The sequence below is a fragment of the Rhineura floridana genome, chromosome 13, assembly GCF_030035675.1.
Source record: "Rhineura floridana isolate rRhiFlo1 chromosome 13, rRhiFlo1.hap2, whole genome shotgun sequence".
NCBI lineage: Eukaryota > Metazoa > Chordata > Lepidosauria > Squamata > Rhineuridae > Rhineura > Rhineura floridana.
Window position 1 is genome coordinate 39,174,835 of NC_084492.1, and position 22,905 is coordinate 39,197,739.

The following is a 22,905-nucleotide window of genomic DNA, read 5'->3' on the forward strand; positions in this document are numbered from 1 at the left end:
TTTTGGTGTAAGATCTGAAAAGTCTTTTCAAAAATCCTGCCTTTGTTTGTCTGTCTTTTTTCACCTCCCCCAAATTTAGCATTTGGTTCCGATTATTTCTTTCAGCTCTGGCAGAAGATTAAAGTGAATATCCTTTCCATTATTTTCTACCCACACTATTAGGTGAAGATGAATTCACATTAACATGCAAAAGTACAGAAAACTTAAAACACACCTTTAATGAGTCAGGCTAATTGTATGTTACACTTGAATTTTGGCACTGACAGAATACAGCTTCTCAAGCAAACCTGCAGCAGCATAACCTTGCTTGCTCCTCATAGAAACCCCTGTTCCCTCTGGCTTCCTTCTTGCCTACAGCCGTTAAGATGTAGAAAAACCCTAAGACAGAGGATTCATTGTCTTTATCATCTTCTTGATCAGTCTGTCATTCATGTATTGGAGGTCACTGATTCATAGGGTTACCATAAGTCGTAATCGACTTGAAGGCACATAACAACACTCTAATAAATGTAGCTAGTCCTTTTCTTCCAAACTAATTTATTCTATCTGCCTTTCCTGTAGCTGTGAGTTCCTCGGTTCATTTCTGCACAGTAAATAAAAAGTGTACAAGACAGGGAGAGTCACGTGATATGCACATCTTTATATAAATGCTCTTTTGGAAAAATAGCAAATTAGGGATTTAGAAAGAGTCCATAAGGGATTGGCACTATGGTCAGCTTTATATCTGCTTCTCTTTACATTATTGGAGGCAAAGGCAGCTGAAGTGCCCTGGACAGCCTGGGGCCAGGACTGATGTGAGCTGTAGTTCAAATCATCAGAAGGGAAACTTGCTGTGCAAGGCTATCCCAGAGTATCAGAACTGATAATGGTGTCCATTAGTTGACTGCTCAGACTTCTTTCAGGAAGAGTGTTCACTGTTCAGGACTATTGGTCTAACGCTAGAACACTCCCTTCATTGAGCACCTTTTCCTGGCATCATATGAATGCCTGCGTTTCGAAAATAAATGAACGACGTGTGCTGCAGGTGTTAGAATGTGGCTCTTCTGGATTGCCTGTTCTGTGCATATTCTTCTCAAAACCCTGAGGAGGAGAACAGTCCCTTCTGCATGTTACGGCACCTTTTGCTTCAGGGGATATGTGACCAAACATATGTTGCCATATTCCCATTTTGCTTTTACACCACCTCTGCCCATGAAAAACCTATGAATATATCCAAAAAAGATTCATAGGGTCACCATAAGTTGTAATTGACTTGAAGGCATATAACAATATATATATAACTATATAAAACCACTTCCCACTGCTTTCAGGAAATAGTAAACAGAAAAATTATTTGAGTCAGCTTCTACTTTTTCCTATCACTAGGCAACCTACAAACAAAGCAAATTATTATATATATGTAAGCAATATACCACATAACAGATATCTTTGTCAGATTGTGGACAGCTTGGAAAACCAGCCAATTCCTTCCTACTGGGAAACCAAAGTACTTTTGACCCATTCTATGACTACACTTGTTCATTTCAGTAGAGTGGACAAATCCACCTCCTTTATATCAATATGACAGGAAAATGCCTGGAGTGATCCCATGTCCTCAGCTATTTACATGGACAGACAGAGCACAACTCCTCTTATCCGTTAATGGCGCAATCCTGCCCTCTCCCCTACTTTTACCCTTAGGCAAGCTTTTACAACATTGTGTCTTCCCAGCAAGCAAACATGTTCCTCCTTTCCTAAGCCTATATGTGTTTCTTTCACTGAGGTCACTCCCTTTTCAGGCTTCCATCCTAAGAAATTACTCCAACATGTTTTAAAGACATTGCGTGGACATTTCCACATATCACAGGATGGAAAACAACTGTAGAAGTTCATGGATGCTATCACATGGATCTGCGGCTCTCACATAATGGAAAGCCAAGATGTTTGGCTTCATAAACTGCACTGTGCATGAGCTGTTGGCAGTACTTTGCTCCTCTTGTGGCGCAAGTGGGTAAATAAGACAGGAAGGGGATAGCTTAGCATCCCAGCTGAATCTAGAACTGTAACAAGGCAGGATTTTATTTACATACCATCAACTGCACATTCATAGAAAACAACAAGGCAGTAAATGCAAAGATTTGTTGCAAGTGTGTACACCCGCAGCTGAGCATTGCACTTCATGCCTCTGATGAAGTACACTCTCTAGTCCAGGTGTGGGGAACCTTCGGCCCTCCAGCTGTTGCTGAACTACTACTCCCATCACTCCTGGCCATTGGCCAGGCTGGCTGGGGCTGATGGGATGTCATTCAGCAACATCTGGAGTACCACAGGCTCCCTATACCTCCTCTAGTCCAGGGAAGTTTAAGTCATAGTAAACTGTATCATCTCGCAGATAAAGGATTTAGCTGATTTCACAGGCAGGCATTTCTCTACAAAAGGACTTCCCAGGAAACAAAAGATCCCAACTAGAATTGAACCAAAAATCTACCTAATCTTCTTTCATGTGGCTATTTTATAGGAACTTGAGAAGCTGCCAAGTCAGACCATTGGTTGATCTAGCTCAGCACTGTTTAGACTGCCCAACAGTGCCTCTCCAGGGTTCCAGGTAAGGGTCTCTCCCTGACCTGCCTGGAGATTGAACTAGGGACCTTCTGCATGCAGAGAGCAGGTGCTATATAGCACTGGAAGCTCACAAGCACAGCATGAAGGCAACAGCTCTTCTCTGCTGTCCCTCCCTAGAAAAGCCTGGCCTCCTTGCTTGTCTAATCCACAGCGTTTTGACCAAGTGCTTCTCCCTCCCCCCTGCAGTGGGTCTCTCACTTGGATTACAATCAGGAGAGATGGCTCCAGGAGCATAGATACCTCTCAAGATGGCCTACCTCTCAAGCAGCTGTAGATGATGAGTGCCGGAGGATTAGCTTCTTGCACGGAGAGGCAAAGTGGTAAGGGTGTGGTTTCTCGTCAGCACACAACCATTTGCTACACTTTTGTTTTTGCTAAAAGCTTTATTTTGAAGGGTTTTTTTTTACAAAGACCCTACTATGTAACCAACCCCCCCCACAAACAGATAAGAACAAAATTCAGCAGAACGATGCCACTTCAACGAAGCCTCTATTGAGCCAATCAAAATGGAACATGGATGAAGTCTCACTATAATACTTATCCGTCCTTTCAAAGAACCATAGAGGAGACATTGGTTTGCATTCAGCTAAGTCCTACTTAGAGAAAACCAATTGAAATTAAGGAACCCAAGTGGGTCGTGGCCATTAACTTCAAGGGGTCTACTCTGGGTAGGACTAGCACGCCTCACGGGTAACTTGGAGTATATTTCTTTTCCTCCCCACAGAGATATGTTAAATAATTATTCCCAACAGTTTGTTCTAGGGATCGATCCTAACCTCAGAAATCAAGGGCTGAAAGGAAAGTATGAGGAATCTTTATTCCAGTCTAGGCAAAGCAAGCTCTCCCCAGAGCAAATGGGTCAGTTTAGCAGGGGAATACAAGAACCCAGACTCAACCAGGCTAGAACAACAGCATGGCTTCCCAGACAGGTACACAGGCTTAGTAACACAATGGGTGCATTTGAACCCCTGAACAGAGCCCGACCTGTGTGTACATGGGGCTCTACTTAGGAGTTCAGATGAACCTTTACAGGCGGGGGATGGAGCCTGCCATCTCCCCCGTACATATTAATTGGACAGCACATTGAAGATTGGATGGGACTAGAGTCTCCCAGGACCTGCAGCCTGGTGTGTCCTTTCCACCTCTAGGCCCCCATTAGCATCCCCCTGAAGCTCATCATTTGTGTCCAGCACAACATCCAGGGTCTTTGGGTGGTCAGGCAGGCTCCTTGTCTTTTATATCTTTCGTCTCACACTCTTAGGGTCCTCAGGCAGAATGAAGGGGATCAGGTGCTGTACTTGGATCCAGTCACATTTTCTGCAGGACAGAGAAAAGGATCAGCATTCAACTGCAGCAAACAGATTGGCAGCACATCCTTCTTCTGGCTTCACTTGGATATGGGCAAGAGGCCTAGCCAAGGGCAGAAAATACTCTTGCAAACAGAGGCAGCTCAAGGACAAAGGGAGCATGTCAGCTAGTTACTAGGCTATATATCAAGCAGGTTTAATTCTAGAACTGGACAGGCCAAAAGCAATTTATAGTCCCATCTCCTCCCCCAGGGCCAGGGGCAAAGCACTCCACTTTCCCCCACTCCATGGCCATGCAACATTATGTGGCTCCATAGCAGGCTCACGGGGCTGTTCTGGAGCGCGGAGGGGATCTTTGCTCCTTCCTTTTAAACATACACAGTTTCTGCAAGCCTTGGGGTTCCCTGGAGCAAACCGATTCTTCCCTCTTGTTTCTCAGTGGCCTTACACTGCCTCAGGGAGGGTACAGACACACTTACTGCTGTGCCGGTTCCAGTGCGTCTCCATGTCTGTTTTCTGAAAATGGGGTCACATGACACTAATAAAACTCTGTCCCTTTTTACCCTAAAACCCTAGTTGGATCAGCTTGAGTGCTTTTTAAAAATTCTGTTTCAGACAGATTTTGCAACCAGGGCTGGCACCAGCCTGTCCTGAGCCCGCAGTGACCACCCCCCCAGATCATGTGGGACCGCTCCACCTACCTCTTCTCTCTTTCTGTGAATACCCTGCGCACTGGGTGCACAGGTCACTGCCATCAACCAAGATGGTGGTGGAGGCTTCTCTGCCGCTGCGCACATGCACTCTACACTGCATGTGCACACATGCCTGCCATCAATCAAGATGGCGGTAGGGGCCTCAGCCCCTTAGAGAAGCCTTTGTTGCTACCTTGGTTGATAGCAGCTGCATGCACAGTGCTCAGGGCACTCAGAGAAAGAGAGGACAGGTAGGTGGAGCAGGCAGACGCTGCAGGCCCACACAGTCGGGGGGGGCTGTGAGCTCCATCTCTGCAATCTGTGGCAGGGTCGACTTTCGACCCTGCCAAGGTTTGTGGAAGGGGAGCACTACTACTCCCACACCCTAAGGAGGGCCCCTTCAGGGCCCCCTCTGGGCCGCAGAGGCCCTCGGCCAGGGCCCAACCTGGCCACCCTTTGGTGCCAGCCCTGTTCGCAACCAATTGGTAGATCAACCTGTTGCCCCTCCAGGTATGGTCAATGGAAACGCTTTCCTGCAGGCTCAGGCAGAGATAATGAATGGCCCAACAATTGCTGTGGGGGTCCTGAAAGGTCTGAAGTAAGCAGTGGGGAAGAGAGGTATGGCCAGCAGGGGGCAGAGTCACTTCAAAAGACAGCCAGAAAAACCATTCCGGCTGCTTTTGAAGAAATTAGTGAGCTCACAGCCTCAATTTCTGTTGGCACTCACCACCTGCATTCACTATTAGGAGAAGTGATTGAATGGATTAATGTTTGGTGGGGTACGTATAAGCTAAGGGTCACATCCACACCACTCATTTAAAGCACATAGCTTCCCCCAAAGAACCTTGGGAGCTGAAGTTTGTTAAGTGTACTGGGAACTGTAGAGCCCAGGGAAAACTACATAGGAAGAGCTCTGCCGAATCTAGTCCAGCATCCTTTTCTCACGATGGCAAACAGTTCTCAGGATTCTTTGGGGAAGTCACATACTTTAAATGGGTGGTGTGGATGTAACCAAAGACTTGCAGAGAGGTTTCCTCCTCAACACTGTCCCAGACACCATCACCCATCAATGTATCCCTTCTTGGTCAATGCCAGAAGATTACCTTATTCCACTGTTTTCCTCCCAAGACTCTTACGAATACTCTTCCTCTTTCAACAAGCCTTTTAAGTAGAGACCTTATCCCAGTCTGCCTCTGTGTTGGAATTGCTTTTTAATAAGTTTTTAAAGCTTTTTTAAAAATGTGTTTTGTTTTAATATGTTTTTAAGGGTTTTTTTTGCAATATATTTTATATGATCTTTTAGAGTGTGTTTAGTGCTTTTGTTTGCCATCCTGGACTCCTACTGGGAAGAAGGGCAGGATATAAATAAAATGAAAATAATAAGAGGGGAAAGGACGACAATTAACTTGACAGCATCGTACACCAATGGCGGGGTGAAGACCTCACTTAACATGAAATCCCTTGTTAAAGAGCAACATTTAAAGTAAGACCGCATAGCAAGGTGCATTTCATATTTGTTTCACTCTGCTTTGGGAGTAAAGGGAAACGAGACGCCAGGGAGTCCAAGTGGAAGGAAGCCTTGGAAGAAGCAGGAAGAGAAGCCCCCTTCTGTGTTATCGCTCTCTGGGGCCAGAGGAGTAGAGGGAGGCGGGTCAAGGATGAAGGTTTTGAAAGCTGTACAAATCAAACACTTACCAGCAGCCATTCTGAGCTCTCTGGCTCTTGAGTCATTTTGCAGCCCCCAAGGTTTTTCTTCCCTTCCTCCATGGCCTTCAGCTGGGCTTGGGTTTTCTCCTGAGCAAACACACACAGGCTTTTGCTCTGGCGGGAAGACCTCATTTTTGCTTCATTAACTTGTCCAATCCCCTGTTAAAGCCACCCAAGTGAGTAACCATCCCTCCATCTTATTTTGTGACAGCAGATCCCACCAGTTAGTCATAAACAGGGTCATCGCTCTGTGGCAACACACCTGTTTTGCATGCAAAAGGCCCCACCAAGGCTCAATCCCTAGCTTCTCCGGGCAGAGCTGAAGAGCCACTGCCCAGCCAGTGCAGACAATACTGAGCTAGATGGAACAATGGTCCACCTTGGTATAATGCAGGCTCCTAAAAAGCTTTCTGGGGAAGGGCCATAGCTCAGTGGCAGAGCATCTGCTTTGCATGCAGAAGGTCCCAGGTTCAATCCCCTGCATCTCCAGGTAGGTCTGGGAATATCCTCTGTTTGAAACATGGGGAGCTGCTGCCAGTCGGTGTAGGCAATATGGAGCTAGCAAATATAAGGCAGCTTCCTATGTCCGATTTGCTTACCTTGAGTTCTCGGCCAACCTCTTCCAGCAGAGCAATGTGATGGCCCTTGTGCGCCTTGGTTCGTTTACATGCCACGCAGAGGGGGGCTTCATCGTCCTTGCAAAATAACTTCAGGGGCTTTTGATGCCTTTTGCACACATCCCTATTCCTTTCTCGTCGTTTCTCCTCCCTCAGTTTGTTGGCAAGCTGGACCACTTTCCCCACTTGCCAGTTTGGCCGGCCATCCATTGGTTGAAAGAGCCTTCTGCACTCGGGGTAAGCAGACTCAGCCCAGGGCTGGCCAATGCAGGCTTTGCAGAAATTATGCCCACAGTCTAACAGCACAGGATCTTTGAAATGCCCCAGGCAGATGGGACAAGTCATGGCATCAAAGAGCTCCTTGAGGGATCCTTCAGTTGCCATCCTTGCCCTGGAGAGTAATAACAGCAGTTTTGACTTAATTTCCAAGTTCAAAAAGGCACAACAAAAAGGGCTCATTCTAGTATAAAGTCCAAATCCACATTGTTTTGAACTGTGGAAAGCACACACTCTTCCAAAACTATTAACATCCAATACATTTTAAGCAAGCAGCCTTTTGATGAAGTCATTGTACAAATGCATCATAAACAGCACATATTTCAAGTTTATACCATGAATCCAACATATATAGAAAACACAGAGTCCATTAAAAGATTCTAAACAAATCAGGCATTAGACCAATAGGCTAAGCTAAAGACAAATGTTTCATATTATCCTTTTTAGTAGGAATTTGGTCAAACTCATAACAGCAACCCAGCCCTTTGCGTGTTTTCTCAGACATAAGCATTTGAGTTTGCTCCTAGGTAAGTGTGCATAGAATTAAAACATTATTCTAATGATGATCATAGACTAGAGAGTTAAAAAATATCTACCTCTATAGTGTTGGACTACAACCTGGGAGACCAGGATTCAAACCTCCACACAAGCCATGAAGCGCACTGGGTGACCTTGGGCCAGTCACTGCCTCTCAACCTCAGAGAGGCCATGGCAAACCCCCTCTGAATACTGCTTACCATGAAAACCCTATTTGTAGGGTTGCCATAAGTCAGAATCAACTTGAAGGCAGTCCATTTCCATTTTATAGTACAGGTGTTTAATAATTAAGAACTCACTAAGAATGTAATCCTATACACTTACTTGGCATTGGGAGAAAGGCAATTGAACTCAGTTGAATTTACATCTAGGTAAAGTTACTTGGAATCATACTATAACAATAACTGTATGGGAGTGGGTTTGACTGACTGCCCCACAGTACAAGAAACCCCATTCTAAATAGTCAGATACTAAACTTGATCACTGTAGCCATATTACATTGTTAATCTAATATTTTACTTACAGTTAAAACACAAGGAAGAAATAGAGCATCCAAGCTAAGCGCATCTCCACACCATACATTTAAAGCACCTGGCTTCCCCCCAAAAATCCTGGGAACTATACTTTTCCCAATAGAACTACAGTCTACAGTACTCTTAACAAACTACAGTAAGCAGCCTGCCTGGATGTTATAGCTTGCTATACATCCTGACATCAGAACACCTGTAAGCAATTAGCTTACTAATAAGAGTCCTTCCTCATTAGAGGAACTTTCCATCTTCAGGCTGCAATCCTATACGTACTTATCTAGAAGTAAGTCCCATTGAATTTGTTGGAGGGGGTCACTGTTGAGTAGATGTGTATAGGATTGCACTGTAAATTTTCATTTAACTCTGTGGGGAACCATGTTCCTAATCTCATTCCCAGGAAAGAGGAGAAAGGGGTAGAATTTCCTTTAATAGAAGAGTTTCATTCATAGTTTGAAGTTTTTCCACAGCATGGAATTGAAAGACTATAAAATGCTTCACTTAAAACTGCCTTTGCTCTTTCTCCCATATTATCCCATTCAAATGTCTAGTTTCTTTTTGTTCCCAGTTGCAAGGAGATTCCACTGCATGAAATTCTGCAAGGTGTTTTGTAGGTGGCAAAGGCCTTCAAGTTAATGTTGACTGTTCCTCGTCTCTCTAGGCAGTAAAATGTTCCTGGAATGATGTTCCATGGGTTTAGTTTGTTTTGGCAAAAACACTAGATGTTTATATACTTTTTTTTGGTAACATTTATTTATTTATAAATATATTTAAGTATAAAGTGGAAGCAAGCAGCCTGCATTTCTACAAAGCACCAAGATCAGCTACCCCACATCAGCTACCTCAGAGACACCTGCATGCTGCCTTTTGATAACTCTGTTAAAAAAGCGAACTGCCATTACTTTACAGGCACACATCCGCTTTTCCTAGTTGACAGATTCAGCACAAAACAAATCTCCAGGTATTCTCTAGCTGTAAGCTTCTATCAGTCAGTCAGTGACCATTCTGGGCCATTAAAAAACTCTCTGCCTTATGCACACTTATTTTGTATGGCACTGTGTGAATGCATGTGAGTGAATTAAACTTTTTAAAAATTTCCAATAAGTAAGCTGTAGATGCCATTGTATCACTTATGGACAAGCCTTTTCGGACAGCAAAGAGATATTACAATTTGTAATTTGCTCCTTTAAATTCTTAATACCAGTAGGTTTTTTAATTGCTTGATCTACCTTTGTGTGGACACTTTTTCAAGGAACAAGCATATTTACATGTCCAAGAAGGTGTCATTCTAGGAGCAGCATTTCCCTTGTGTGTTGAAAAAAGGGAGATCTCTTGATGCAAAATTATAGGTAGATAGATTAAAAAAACAAACCTCTTGTCCTAGGAGTATTTGATCAGGGGGATGTTTTTAGTAGATTAACCCCAGTCCAATCCTAGCCATGTCTATGCAGAAGTAAGTTGCACTGAGTTCAGTGGGATTTCTCTCTCCATAGAGTGGCCATGTGACCTACTTTTCAGCTGACCGTCCTCTCTTTGAGGGCTGTTGCTCAAAATCTGGTTTAAAGATAAAGAACTCTTAAGAATTGAGGCCTGTGATGGGGAGGGGGCTTGAAGTTGCCCATAAACAGTGATCGGCACCTGGACAGCAGACTGTGCAGGCTCAGAGAAGCTTCCCCTGGCCACACAATCCCCCACTATGGTGAGATGTATTGCAGGCCTTTTAAAATCATTGGAACAACTTCTAAATTTGCATCCACAGCATGGGTTTATTTATTTATACAAATATCTGTATAACAATAAGTGTGTCTGCCTGATGGATAGAACCCTGTCCCCCAGCTTTGGTTCCAAATGACATGGATAGATGGATAGATAGATAGATAGATAGCTGTAATTGTGATTAACAGAACAGAGGTTTTTAATTGTACTGCCAAAACTTTTTGGCTTCTGCCTTTATATATAAAATCCCTGTATCTTATTTTGTTTTACACCGCTGGAGATGAGTAAGGCAAAGTTTATTCTAAGGTGCAGCTAGTCACATTTTGTGCAGCGTCAAAAAGATTTGGGCAGTGTGAAGTAAGTTTCTGTGCAGCTTCACATATGAGGTTTAATAAGGAGCTAGGTAGTTTCTAAAAAAAAGGAATAGATGAGAAAAGATAAAAAGACATAGAAAATGAAGATGAATACTGGCTCCTTGCAAATCTTCATAACCTTATATTAATAGTAACTCGATAAAAGTACTGTGGGTGCTGGCAAAAAAAGAGATGCACATGAATTCCACGCCGGTGGATGCTGTCACACACACACACACAAGCCCTGCTCAGAGTATATTATGGGTCACAATCCTGGGTGGGTGGGTTAGGGCAGTAGGGCGCAAAGCTCCGGACCCCCCCCCCCCGAAGCGAGGCCTCCTCGGGAGGAGCAGCAGGAGGGCCTTTTCGGGAGGGGCCCGGGGGAAGCCTCCTGCTCCGGCCCACCGCGCCCCATCTACTCGGCCGGGACCGCTTCGCCTCCGCCGGGGCGGGACGTGGGCGAGGCCTCGGAAGGGGCCGGCGCGGAGGGCGCCTTTCGCTCGCCCGCCGCCCGGGCCGCCAGCGCCACCCTCTTCCTCCTCGGCCATGGCCCGCCAGCTCCTCCGCCGCCGCTTCCGCCTCCTCGGCCGGGACCCGCCGCCCCCGTCCTCGGCCGCCCTCGGCAGCGGGGCGCGGCGGTGCAGCTTGGGCGCCTGCGCCTCCTACCGCCTCCGCGACGGCGGTGAGTGACCGGCCCGCGAGGCCCCCCTCCGGCCCTCTGCGCCCCCCCCGGGAAAAGGGCTGCAGGCCCCCCCGGGGACACAGAAGGTCCTCCTCGGAAAAAGACCCCATTCTGGGGACATACGCCCCTCTGCTCTGCCCCCCTTTTCCTGAGGGAGAACCGAAGCCTCTCCCCTTCTGTTGGAGCAGGAGCCCACCCCAAATTCTGCTGTATATTTGGGGGGGGGTCCAGAAGGCCACCCCCCGATTTTGGGCTGGCTACAGCAAGTAAGCCTAAAGTTCCACCCTGGCCCAGCCCAGCCCTAGACTCCCCTCCCCATCTCCCACCTGCCTGCCCGCTGCTGCTCTGGTCTCTGCCCCCTCCCCAAATAATCCAAAAAAACTCCCCAAAGCCTTTGCACCCCGTTTCCAGTCCAGTGCGGTCCCTTAGTTGGGTTCTCCCTACAACAGTCCTGGTGGGTGATCCTTTTATCCTTGTATGGTGGATTATGGCGTGGATTGTTTGTTTTGTGTTTTGTACCCCGTTCTTTTATGTATGTATAAATATATTGCATTTTTAGACCCCCCTCATTTCCTCCAAGGAGCTCAAAGTGGTGTACATGGCTCTCCACTCCATTTTGTCCTCACAACAACCCTGTGAGGGAGGTTAGGCTGAGACATAGTGACTAGCCTAAGGTCACCCGCTGAGGTACATGGCTGAGTGGGACCCTAGTCTCCCAGGTTTGAGTTACCATCAACCGCCCCCCTTCCAAATTGGGATTTCTGCCTTCAGGCAGCCATTCACTTCCTTAACCCTTTTCTACTCCTCTGGCTCTCATCTGCTATTGATTTTGGTTTGTATATTCGTTGATGTTTTAATGATTTTACATAAACTGCTTTGGACATTGAAAAACAGAAAAGTGGGGTATGAATGTTTTATTTATTTATTTATTTATTAGATTAAATAATTAGTTTTTTTCCCAGTAGGAGCCCAGGGCAGCAATTTATGTTTTAAATAAATAATCTTGATGGATACTATGTTTTCATATGATCCCTCCAACCAGCATTTACTTTGCTAATGAATTTTAAAATAAGTCATAAGCCTGGGTATCCTCTTAGCTATGCACACATGTTTGGGACAGAATGACATGTTGCCTTGAGTATATGACCAGTAGAAATTCAACAGGTGGCACTTTTATCAGCATAGAGATTCTCTCTGTTTTATCCTCACAGCAACCCTGTGAGGGAGGTTAGGCCGCAAGATTGTGAGTGGCCTTTGGTTGTTTTTTGCAGTGCATTCTCAAGCTGATTTGCCTTCCTCTTTGCTTTCAGTTGCATATCACATAAAAATAGGATGGCAAAAGGGTAAAAATCCATTTAAAGTCTTTTCTGCCCAAAATAGGTTTCATTTCTTTACACTAACATTAAGGTTATCTCAGAAATTGTGCTGGTATGTATTTAGCAGTGGTGGGAATGAGCACAGATTAAGGAATGTGACAGAACAGCATATCAAACTGATTTTGTTAAAAGAAACTACAGAAACCTAATAAATTCTTGAAGAGTGCAAAAGAGTTGATTACACATTACAGCATGAAGGAGTCAGATGCAGAATACTGTTAATGTGCAAATCTAATTGTAGCTGCTCTGTGTAAAGGCGAATTACAACTCTGTATTGCTTTGATTGAAAACTTTTGTTTAACAGGCTGACTTGAATATTACTCTTAGTTGGAAGGCTATGGCCACGAACCAAAGAACTACGTTAGGCGAGCTCAGGAACTTCCCAACAATGTTGGAACTTTTAAATATCAGACCCTTCATGCCATGTTTCAAACTGCTTTTGAAATTCTCCTTCCTTTCAAAACTGGGGAAGTGTTGTTTTGCGACCAAAGGCCCTCTGCGCATGCAGCACTAGTTTCCAAGCATCTCCTACTGATCAAGCAGCCCTTGAGCTCCATACAGCTTGTAAGAAACTGTCCATCTCTTCTTTCAGTGCATCCACTGTGGCAGAGCCCGATTACAATTCCGGGGGGCAGTCGGCAGTCTCCAATCAATATCCAGTGGAGAGACAGCATCTACGACCCCCATCTTAAACCTCTTGAAATACGCTATGATCCAGCCACTTGCCTCCATATGTGGAACAATGGGTACTCGTTCCTGGTTGAGTTTGAGGATTCCACAGACAAATCAAGTAAGACCCAGATAATGCTGTTGAGTTCTGGCCCTTGCAGGTACCTCTTGTCACCCACTGTATTGCAAAAACAGAGCTTGAAAACAAGTGCTTTAAAAGAAATCTTCTGCGAGGTATTTCCTGTTTCTCACTATCTAGGCAAATATGTGTTGTGTGAGTGGGCATTCTTGTGTTTATGCTTGCTTGCATACACTTGTGATTGTTGAGCCACCTATTTAAAATGTAAGAGTGACAGTTACCCACTTAGCTTACCAGGAGAAAGTGTGGTGTCATGGTTTGTGAGAGGGGTGGCTAACCTCTGGCCTTCCAGGAGGTTTTGGACTACAATTCTTACCGGGTCACAGTGTGCATGGCCAGGGGTCAGAGATGATGGGAGCCCAGCAACAGCTGGAGGAAAGTCCCCAATTCCCTCTCTTTTCAATATGACTTCCATGATTGTTTTCTTCTTGCTAAAAGTCGCTCCAAATGTAATCCATACATGACTTGGGGAGCTGTGGGCGTCCTTTGTACTGGATTGCTTATGATGCTCTTTCCCTCAGCTTTTACCTGTCCGTTTTGGAGAGGACGCCCTTGATGTCAGTCATACACCGAGTATGTTTCATGCTTGCGCATCCCCAGATGAATGGTATGATGCCAGCATTAAACATTAATGAAATAAAAGGTTACTTATCTCTTTGGCTGTGTTAAGAGATAAGCTTTTGAATAATGTCCTTGAAAATATCTAGAAGTCAAGGTAGTTGCTTGGTTTTAGCAAAGCATGTTGTTCTCTTATTCTCCTTGGAATTACTTATTCCTGAGTAAAGGGAAAACAACTACCTTCTCTGGCATTGGAAGAGCTCTTTTTGTTTTTTCTTTAAAAGAAAGATCAGACTTTATTAGCTGACAGAAACCAAGTGATTTTATGCTTAATGTTGTTGCAGGTGTTTCCATTTAGACAGGTAAGATATTGCCTTGAAAGCCCTTCACTGATAATCTGTTTAGCCAATAACTAAAATTGTGATTTTAATTTTATTGCATAGTTTGTGTGGTTTGAAAATTTAGTAGCGTTCATTTAGTAAATTGTACATTATTTATTTATTAATTAAATTTATGTCCCGCCCTTCCTCCCAGAAGGAGCCCAGGGCAGCAGAAACAACACCACCACCACACACACACACACTCACACTCACACACTCACTCTCTCTCAAAGCACTTTAAAACATCTTAAAAACAAAAGACTTTAAAACAAAACATCTTTAAAAAACAACTTAAGAAGCATCTTAAAAAGCAATTCCAACGCAGACTGGATAAGGTCTCTACTTAAAAGGCTTATTGAAAGAGGAAGGTCTTCCGTAGGCACTGAAAAGATAACAACAGATGACACCTGTCTGATATTCACATGGAGGGAATTCCAAAATGTCAGTTACACAGCACTTTGATTAAGTCCAGTTATCTGAGTACCCATTATGCAAAGAGAAGTGGGAATTACAGAAGGGGCAGAGTCCTCTGGTAGGACACATGCCTTGCATGCGAAAGGTCCCAGATTCAATCTTCAGGTAGAGAAATACCCCAACCTTGGAAAGCCACTGCCAATGGTCTGACTCAGTATAAGGCAACATCCTAATAAGGGCTAACCTTGATCCTAATTGGCCGCTGTTTATGGGCCTGATGTTGCCCATCACAGCTCTTTGAAAATAATAATTATGTGGTAGTGACCTTCCTGGGCTGAAGCTTATGCGTAGGTATATAAAGAAAGCTATATACATACTGCAGATCTTTTGTTTACAGGTTTTGCTTGTTGTACAATTTCTGTGGAGGAGAATTAAAATGTAATCGCTCTGCTGCAGTAGGAGTGTGTAGTAATAGTAGCGTTGCCGTCTTTGTGACGGGCCTGTAACTCAGTGGTGAAGAACATGCTTTGGATGTAGATGCTCCCAGGCTTAGTTCCCTGCAGTCTCCACCTGGAAAACCATCTCAGAGGTTAGGGCTCGAGAAACTTCCATCGGACTCTCTTGGAGAGCTGCTGCCAATCAGAGTAGCTACTACAGGGCTAGATGGGCTGATTCAGTCTAAGACATCTTTATGTGTTTGTGTGCGTGTGGGTTCCTCAAGCAGGCTTCTCATATATTAAAACTGGAAAGAGATACTGGGCAAGGCTAACAGATTTGCCAGGAGAAAGAAATGGTCTGGCATTGCATTTGCAATACATCTCTGCTATCTTAGTGTCCTGATGTTGCTCAATTTTCCTATTATCCTGTACCTTTGCACACTGTTCTTTGGTTTCTGCTAACAGAAATTGCACATTGGTCTTTCTTACCAAATCTCATTTGATGATTATCACAGCTGTGGCTGGCTTCAGGTGCTGTCCAGGTTCCTCTGCATTCTCTATCCAGATGCTCTTGCTCAAGTTTTCCAGCCTTCCATCATGCGGGAAACTTTTGCTCTGTAAACTTGAGCTGAAAACATCCACAGATTGTCTGTGGCTTTCCTCTTTTGACTGCTGACCTCTCTAGATTTGCTTTGAAGTCGTTCTGATCCATGTCTTAAATCTAATGTTGTGGTGCCTCTGACTTCTCCCTCTTTCTCAATAGCTAAGTGGAGATCGTAAAATAAATGCATGTTTGCACTAGTACGTAAAAATATCAACATGCTTGATTAACCTTCAGTCAAAAGTAATTACGTTATTTAGAAGTTCAAGTCAAAAACTGATTTAACGTATCTTCCTTATGCTTCAGTCCTCAGTCTTTTCTACTGATGGCAAACCCTGTTAATTCCAGTGGAGGTTGGACTAGGATGGCACTAAAGCAATAGGTTTGTTCTTGCTTTACTATAATGCTTTTTTCCTTTGTATGCTTTAGACTCCTGAATGCCTCACTTACTCTTCTTTCTCGCTTGCTTCTGATGCTCCTTTCTTCCTTTCTTTTCTTTCTCCTTGCTTCTGCCATTCAGCAACACTAGACAGAGATAGAGAAGAGGAAAAATAATGGATTGAAACTGAATAGAGGAGCATGCCTTTAAAGGAGGCAGCATCTAAGACAAGATCTAAATCAGATTGGTGCCAAGAGTGAGGCTAGTTGCGCTGCTGGACATAGAATGAAAGCAAAACAAAAGAGAACATGACACCCAGGTATGTAATGGTGGTTGTGTGTATGCTGTTGCCACTTGCTGGTTGCCATGTGGCATTGGCATCCTCTGTTGTAGCTGTCAGGCTGCAATTCCAAAGGGCAATTAGGAGGATTTACCTGTGCCTTGTGGATTACCTGCAGAGAATTCCAATGAAAACAGGAGTGGAAATTGCTGATGTTTTTATTTATCTCGTGTCTGGAACGGAAACCTATCTAGCCAACAGGACCTGTATTTGCAGCTGGTGTTGCTTTTAGTCCACAAATGATAAGTAATTGATTACATTTTCCCCCTTTTGTGTTGTGTTTCCTGTTCATGGAAATGAGTGGGGTGGAATAACATAATGACAAAGTAACTTACATAATTAATTACATAAATTATGTAAGTTATATGAGTTCACCACAGCGGGCAGCAAGATAAATAACGTTTTTGGAGGAAGGCGAATTGCAGCAGAATGGAGACAGTGCTGTAGACTGAGAATTCAGGGCGGAATGCAAAACAAGGCCTTCTTACATCGCTGCCTGCAGTTACAATGTGAAACTATGCAGGGGCTAAGGACTTTGGCATCTAGGTCCAGGGGTACTCTTTCTCCCTCTCCCCTTAATTTAAAACTTCAGGTACTACTTATTTAGTGGCATATGGCATGGGAGGTGTAGCAAGTTTCTCGGGATTTTGCTTAACGTGTGCATATGCATGTTTGTTCGAAGGACACACTTATTCTGTAGTCATACATGAATGGAAACAGCTCAGTGATTTTTTTCATTACTTGCACATAGGAACACAGTGCTTTTTCACCACAAGGGGGCAGTCATGTTCAGCCTCCTCCTTTGTTATGGTCTTCCATAATTCTGCAGATTCGCTCAAACTCTTTTCTTTGTATCTCCTAGAAGTGAAATTATTATGAGCAAGGAGGGAGAAGGGACAATGTCTTGGGTAGGCGGGCTTGGGCCCACATAGATAAATTAGCTCCTTTTTTTTAGTCAGCCAAAGGAATAGCCACTAGCAAGTAACAGACTAAACATGGCACCACAGGTCATCAATTTATAATTTATAATTTCTTACAGAGGACTTGGCTTTATTACAAATTAGCTGTTGCCTGTTAGGTTGTCTTCATATGTGAGCTCGATAGAAATTTCAGCTGCCATCCTAGTGTTGAAAAAACTATGGGGGTGAAGGATTTATCCAGATCTGGCAATAGTTTTGCACTGAAAAAACATTTAGGTGACATGTTAGGTGTGGCTAGATATTTCATCGTTCATTATATATATCCAGCAGATGCATGTGGTATCTGCCTCTGTCTGAAAGAAGGAACTAGCCAAGAAGAACAATTGTGGAAATCAGTAGTAAATTACTCAGTTGTTACTGTTGAAAACCTTCTACTGGATTTTACTTCTCCTAAACAAACAACTCTTGTGTTATACTGATAGCAATCTCTTGGTATTCAGATATGGATTAGAAAGATAATTAATTTAGGATCCTGAGTACCCTTAATAGGATGTAGGTCAGTCATAATCAGCAAGTCTAACTTCCTTGTAAATGTGCAAGACATTTGTTCAGATGGTGCAATATTTGTCAGGATTCTAGAAGTATCGCTGGCAGGTCATGGGATCAGTGCAGAGGCTATGTCTGGACCCTGTGGATGTAAGCACCCACAGTGAGCCAGCCCAGAGGCACTTGTTCACAGAAGCAGAGGAGTTCTACTGTGTATCCTCACTGTGATTTTGCAAGTATCACAGTGGTTTTCCTCCCTGAAGTGTGAACATTTGTTTCCATTAGAAGGATGTGGATGTAAGATTCTTGCTAATCCCACAACACCCCTCCCTCCTCCCTCCCACCACCAGCGCAATGCACTTTGCATATAAAGCCAAGATCTGCTTCAGACCTGATTTCTGTCTCTGTGCTAGTGCAGTTTTTGCACCATCCATGTATTTTCGGGAAAGCCAGGCAAATTCTGTCCCCTGCCTCCCTTTTATTGGGTGTCTTTAAGTTGAGGTGTCAGTTTGCTAAAAGTTGCTTTGGTTCTGGTCTTGCTACTTGCAATGTTAGAAGGGGGATGAGAGAGATGCACTTTTAACAGTGTAATCCCATACTTGTCTGTCCAGAAATAATTTCCGTTTATTTCATTAGAGCTTATTCCCAATATAGGCTTGCAGCTTAAGTGTCAGCCTCCTGACGTTTTCTTTTGTATGTATGTAAGTTATTACAGGAGGCCCTTTAGAAAACAACTACAGGCTGAAGCAGTTCCACTTCCACTGGGGGGCCGTAAACGAATGGGGCTCGGAGCACACAGTTGACTGTAGGGTCTTCCCAGCAGAGGTAAGTTGAAGAATGAGGATCGTGCTGTGTATGTGATGCTTTTGCAGGCAAAATCCTAGGATGTTACGCACGAATGAGCCTTGCTTGGGTGTATTCACAGAGGCATTTTTGTCTCTGTATCTATGTTCACTCTTGTGCTGTGTTCTGTCTACATGTGGACAGATTTGGCCAGTAGCCACATGGCCATGTGTCTGGGGTGGGGTGGGGTGGCACACTTGGGAAGCCAAGAAAGAAGGCCTAGGACTCCATTGCAAGATCTTTGAGGTTCATACCCAATTCACTAGACTTTTTCAAGTAAAAGTTTATGATTGTTTCTTCTCATTTCTTTATGTTTCTTAAATACTGATTGAATTTCATTTCAGCTGCATTTAGTACACTGGAATTCTTGCAAATATGACAGTTTTGAAGAAGCTTTAATGGAGGAAAATGGTTTGGCTGTGATTGGAGTCTTTTTGAAGGTATAGTGGTGGTAAAACTACAATTTTCCAGCAATTCATTCTGAACTGTTATTTTTAAAAGTGTAGAGACGCTTCCCTGACACGCTAAGCACTTTTAAAGCTGTACTCCTATGCACATTTGCCTGGGAGTAAGTTCAATTGAACTCAGTAGGACTTACTTCTGAGTAGACATTTATAGGAGTGCACTGTAAGTAACATTTTTTTAGTATTGCAGTAATGCAAGTATATGTACTGTTGGTTAACTACAGACATCAGAAACGAGCAGGAGGAAGGACTAAATGGGGAACAAAAAGGAGTTCTAGGAAGGAGGGAAGAAAAAAGGGGAAAAGTAGTGAGGACCTTTCAGCATTGATTACCAAACTCTCTGTAGAGAGTTAATTATTTTACTTATTTAGACTTTCCAGTGCACTGTCCCACAGGTCCAGTGTGAGATACAATTGTTGGGGAGAATGGGGAAGAACAAACAAGTGCAGGATGCCAGCAGACATTTGTTCTTCAGAGACTAATGGCGTAGTACAGCCTTGGCCAACCCGGTGCCCTCCAGATGTTTTGCACTACAGCTCCCAGCAGCCCCAGCTGGCACATGCTGGCTTAGCATCATTGGCATTTGCATGAAACCTTTAATTTCTGGATATAATAAGTAAAAACTTACTCTTTCTGTCTTTTCCCTTAACAGCTTGGAGTCAATCACAGTGGGCTGCAGAAGTTAGTCGATGCCTTACCATTAATTAAACACAAGGTAATATAGATCTTAACATTAATTACTATTCAGTATCTGTTTCACACCATATACGGGAACAATCAACAGGTTTGCCATGAAGCTTATGCTCCACACAGGGAGCTGTAGCCAATCACTCCCTTCTGGCAACAGCGTGTTGAATGATGCATTCATTTGTTATGTTTACCCCGGCAGCCGTACGATGCCTGTCCTATGCCACAGCCAGCTAGAGCACAAGAATTTTGCAAGCCCTCACTCCCACTGTGGGCCAGGGATTCTTTTAGAAAGTTGAGCAGTCTGACTATCACCTGTTTGGGAGTCGTGTGTGTGTGTGTCTTTCTTCCAGTGGCCTCCTACACGTAGTGGAATCTCTTGTGTGGGTGCTGTGGTAGAGCAGGGCTGTACTGAATTGTGGCTTCTCTCTCCATCCGTCATGCTTGGAGCCCAGGAGGCTGGTATTGCAAACGGGTAATGCCATGACAAATAACTCCTGATGTTTGAATTTGCTAGGATGATCTTGTTGAGTTTGATGAGTTTGACCCATCCTGCTTGCTGCCATCATGTCCTGATTATTGGACTTATGCAGGATCTTTGACTACCCCGCCACTTTCAGAGTCTGTCACCTGGATCATCAAGAAGAAGGCGATAGAGGTTGATGACGATCAGGTAGATCAAATGGAAACTCTCCGCCTGTGACTGGTATATTACTGGGGATGAATATGGGAAAACAAAAAGAAGGATGCAATCTCAGCCGGGAAGTTGCTTTCCAGGAGCTTAGTATCTTCAGTCAAATGAAAGACCAGTGCGAAACCAACTAAAAATGTATAACATAATCAAAACAACAAAAACCATACCTGCCGTTGAGCAAATCATGGTTGAAGCTGGTCCTCTGCTTACTTGCAAGATACAGCAGCCAGGCCTTTCATGGCCTCTGGTGGTGAGGCAGGGCTTAGCTGGGTGAGATAAACCATGGTTGGTTTTGCTGTACATTTGGGATCTTCAGGGTTAAGGCAACAAACCATGGTTACTGCTAACTATGGTTTAAGCTTTATGACCAAACTGGGCCTCTAACTTCTGGGTGTTTGAATCGTGGAAACTGAAATTAAGAATGCAGAAGGATTGATGGAGAGATGGCATGCCATCATCCTGTGAATATCTAGGACTCATCACATTCTCAGGGCTGAGAATCTGCAAATGATATAGATAGATTTTGTCTCCAGATGGCAAAGGACAGACAAATCTCATCTTACACACCTCTGCATGAGAACCATTGTCAGCAGCTGTTGATTAATGGTCAAACTTGGGTAGTAAAGCTCTCAGAGGGTGTGTGTGAGAGAGAGAGAGAAGGAGAGCAATTTTGTTTTTTGCCATTTCTCCTTCCCAGCTCGAGGTGTTTCGGATGTTGCTCTTCACCCCCGTTGGAGAAGAAGAGAAGAGGATGGTGGACAATTTCCGTCCGCTCCAGCCGATATTAGATCGCATTGTCCGCTCATCTTTTCCAAGCCACCACCAGCTGACCTTTGAAACAAGATCAAAGGAACAGATTCACCATGTCCATCAGCACTTGCCTCGCAAGGGATCTGTGCATCTCTAAGGGGAGAAAAACCTAAAATGTTCATTAGCACTTTCTGTGTTGTTTAGAATGTATCTGGATGTGAGGTCAGTTACTTTAAAGGGTATTGGGTTTGTTTGTGTTTTAGTCTTTTACTCTTCTAATGGGCTGTAACATAAGAACCTGCTTTGGCTAAATCCCTCCTGCAGGTAGCAGTTCAAAGGATGCTTAAGTTAGAATCCCAAGCTCTGCCCATCATCAAGGATTCTCTGTTTCTACTCTTTGGCAGATCCTTGGTTCCAAAGGCTGTATAGTGGCAAAAGATGTCCACGAGAGGATACATTTAAGGAAAGAAGGGCAAAAGCAGGGCTGTGGAGTCGGTACGCCAGTCCTTCGACTCCGACTCCTCTATTTTTCTACTGTCCGACTCCTTCATAAATTGCAAATGTATATTAACTAGTAATAACAAGTTTACTGTAGTAAAATGGTAGCACAAGGCATTTCATCACCACCACATGAATCCAGAGCTTGGAAAAGTTTTTATTTTGAACTACAACTCCCACAAGCCCAATCCCTGGGGCTGATGGGAGTTGTAGTTCAAAAAAGTAACTTTTCCAAGCTCTGGATTCACGCGCTGGTGATGAAATGCCTTGTGCCACCATTTTACCACAGTAAATTTGTTATTACTAGTAAATATACATTTGCCATTTATGAAGGAGTCGGAATTGGAGCCGGTACATTTCTTCCGACTCCAACTCCACCCAAAATTGCTTTTGACTCCACAACTCCGACTCCACAGCCCTGGGCAAAAGTATGGCTGTTTTTGGAAAAGGAAATGGATAGTTTGTGTGGGGTGATGACTTTCTCTGAAGGGTCTGGTCCTTCTCGTGGTCCAGATGGTCCAATCCTGTCTGCCTCTGAAATGTGTAAGCTCAAAATTTATAGCAGTTGTGTGATGTTTTTCATTGTATGTTTTACTAGTATCTTGTACTAGAAGTATTTTGTTGGCACTATTTTGGATGCAGGGAATGAGGTTTTCCACAAACGAGGATTTAAATGGGTTCTGGACTGTAATCTTCGGTATACTTTCTTGGAAACAAGTTAAATTAAGATCAGTGGGGCCAACTTCCAGGGAAATCAGCATAGGACTGGGCTGTGAGTGTACATGCCATAAATATATGATTGGGATTCTTATGCATACACTTCACTATGAGCAGACCTGTAAATATGTTTTCTTTTCACTCTATGGGCTGAGCTCAAGTCCCAATTGTATTTTTAAACCAGAGCTTGTAGAGCTTTTGTACAAATGGAATATAGATAGCAAGCTGCAGGCTGGATCTGTTTTCCGCTAAGGCTATCTTCAGATCTGCCATGTGCCAGAACTAATCAGCAGCTTTCAGCACTGAGGTCTTGTTCAGATTTTTCCAAATATGATAGTAGTAGGGAGTTCTCTGTTACAGTTTTAGCGTGTAAAATTCAGAAGCAGAAATAAATTGTACTGTTTTTTTTTAAAGTCTAGTTAAACATATTGTTTAAATTACAGGGTAAACTGGAAACTATTTTCTGCCAGCATCACAG

The 22,905-nt window shown here is 43.9% G+C and overlaps 2 protein-coding genes across 5 annotated transcripts; one reads left to right on the forward strand and one right to left on the reverse strand.

Moving 5' to 3' along the window:
• Positions 1–588: 588 nt before the first annotated feature.
• On the reverse strand, positions 589–8,485 carry LOC133369323 (E3 ubiquitin-protein ligase TRIM39-like). 3 transcript variants are annotated; one of them, XM_061594516.1, is made up of 4 exons: positions 8,261–8,485; positions 6,907–7,315; positions 6,296–6,466; positions 589–1,200 (listed from the first exon to the last, which is right to left on the reverse strand). In XM_061594516.1, exons 2-4 carry the CDS (start codon positions 7,306–7,308, stop codon positions 976–978), a joined length of 798 nt encoding a protein of 265 aa, XP_061450500.1. In that variant the 5' UTR covers positions 7,309–7,315; positions 8,261–8,485; the 3' UTR covers positions 589–975. The 3 variants fall into 3 exon arrangements, with proteins under 3 accessions (XP_061450500.1, XP_061450501.1, XP_061450502.1); XM_061594517.1 differs by having other exon boundaries at positions 611–1,200; positions 6,296–6,394; positions 8,261–8,474; XM_061594518.1 differs by lacking the exon at positions 589–1,200 and adding an exon at positions 3,400–3,918 and having other exon boundaries at positions 8,261–8,471.
• On the forward strand, positions 8,450–21,810 carry CA5A (carbonic anhydrase 5A). 2 transcript variants are annotated; one of them, XM_061594515.1, is made up of 7 exons: positions 8,450–8,550; positions 12,984–13,181; positions 18,481–18,599; positions 18,962–19,057; positions 19,734–19,796; positions 20,286–20,441; positions 21,160–21,810. In XM_061594515.1, coding segments are annotated over exons 1-7 (843 nt in total). In that variant the 5' UTR covers positions 8,450–8,549; the 3' UTR covers positions 21,370–21,810. The 2 variants fall into 2 exon arrangements, with proteins under 2 accessions (XP_061450499.1, XP_061450498.1); XM_061594514.1 differs by lacking the exon at positions 8,450–8,550 and adding an exon at positions 10,676–11,015.
• Positions 21,811–22,905: the final 1,095 nt, after the last annotated feature.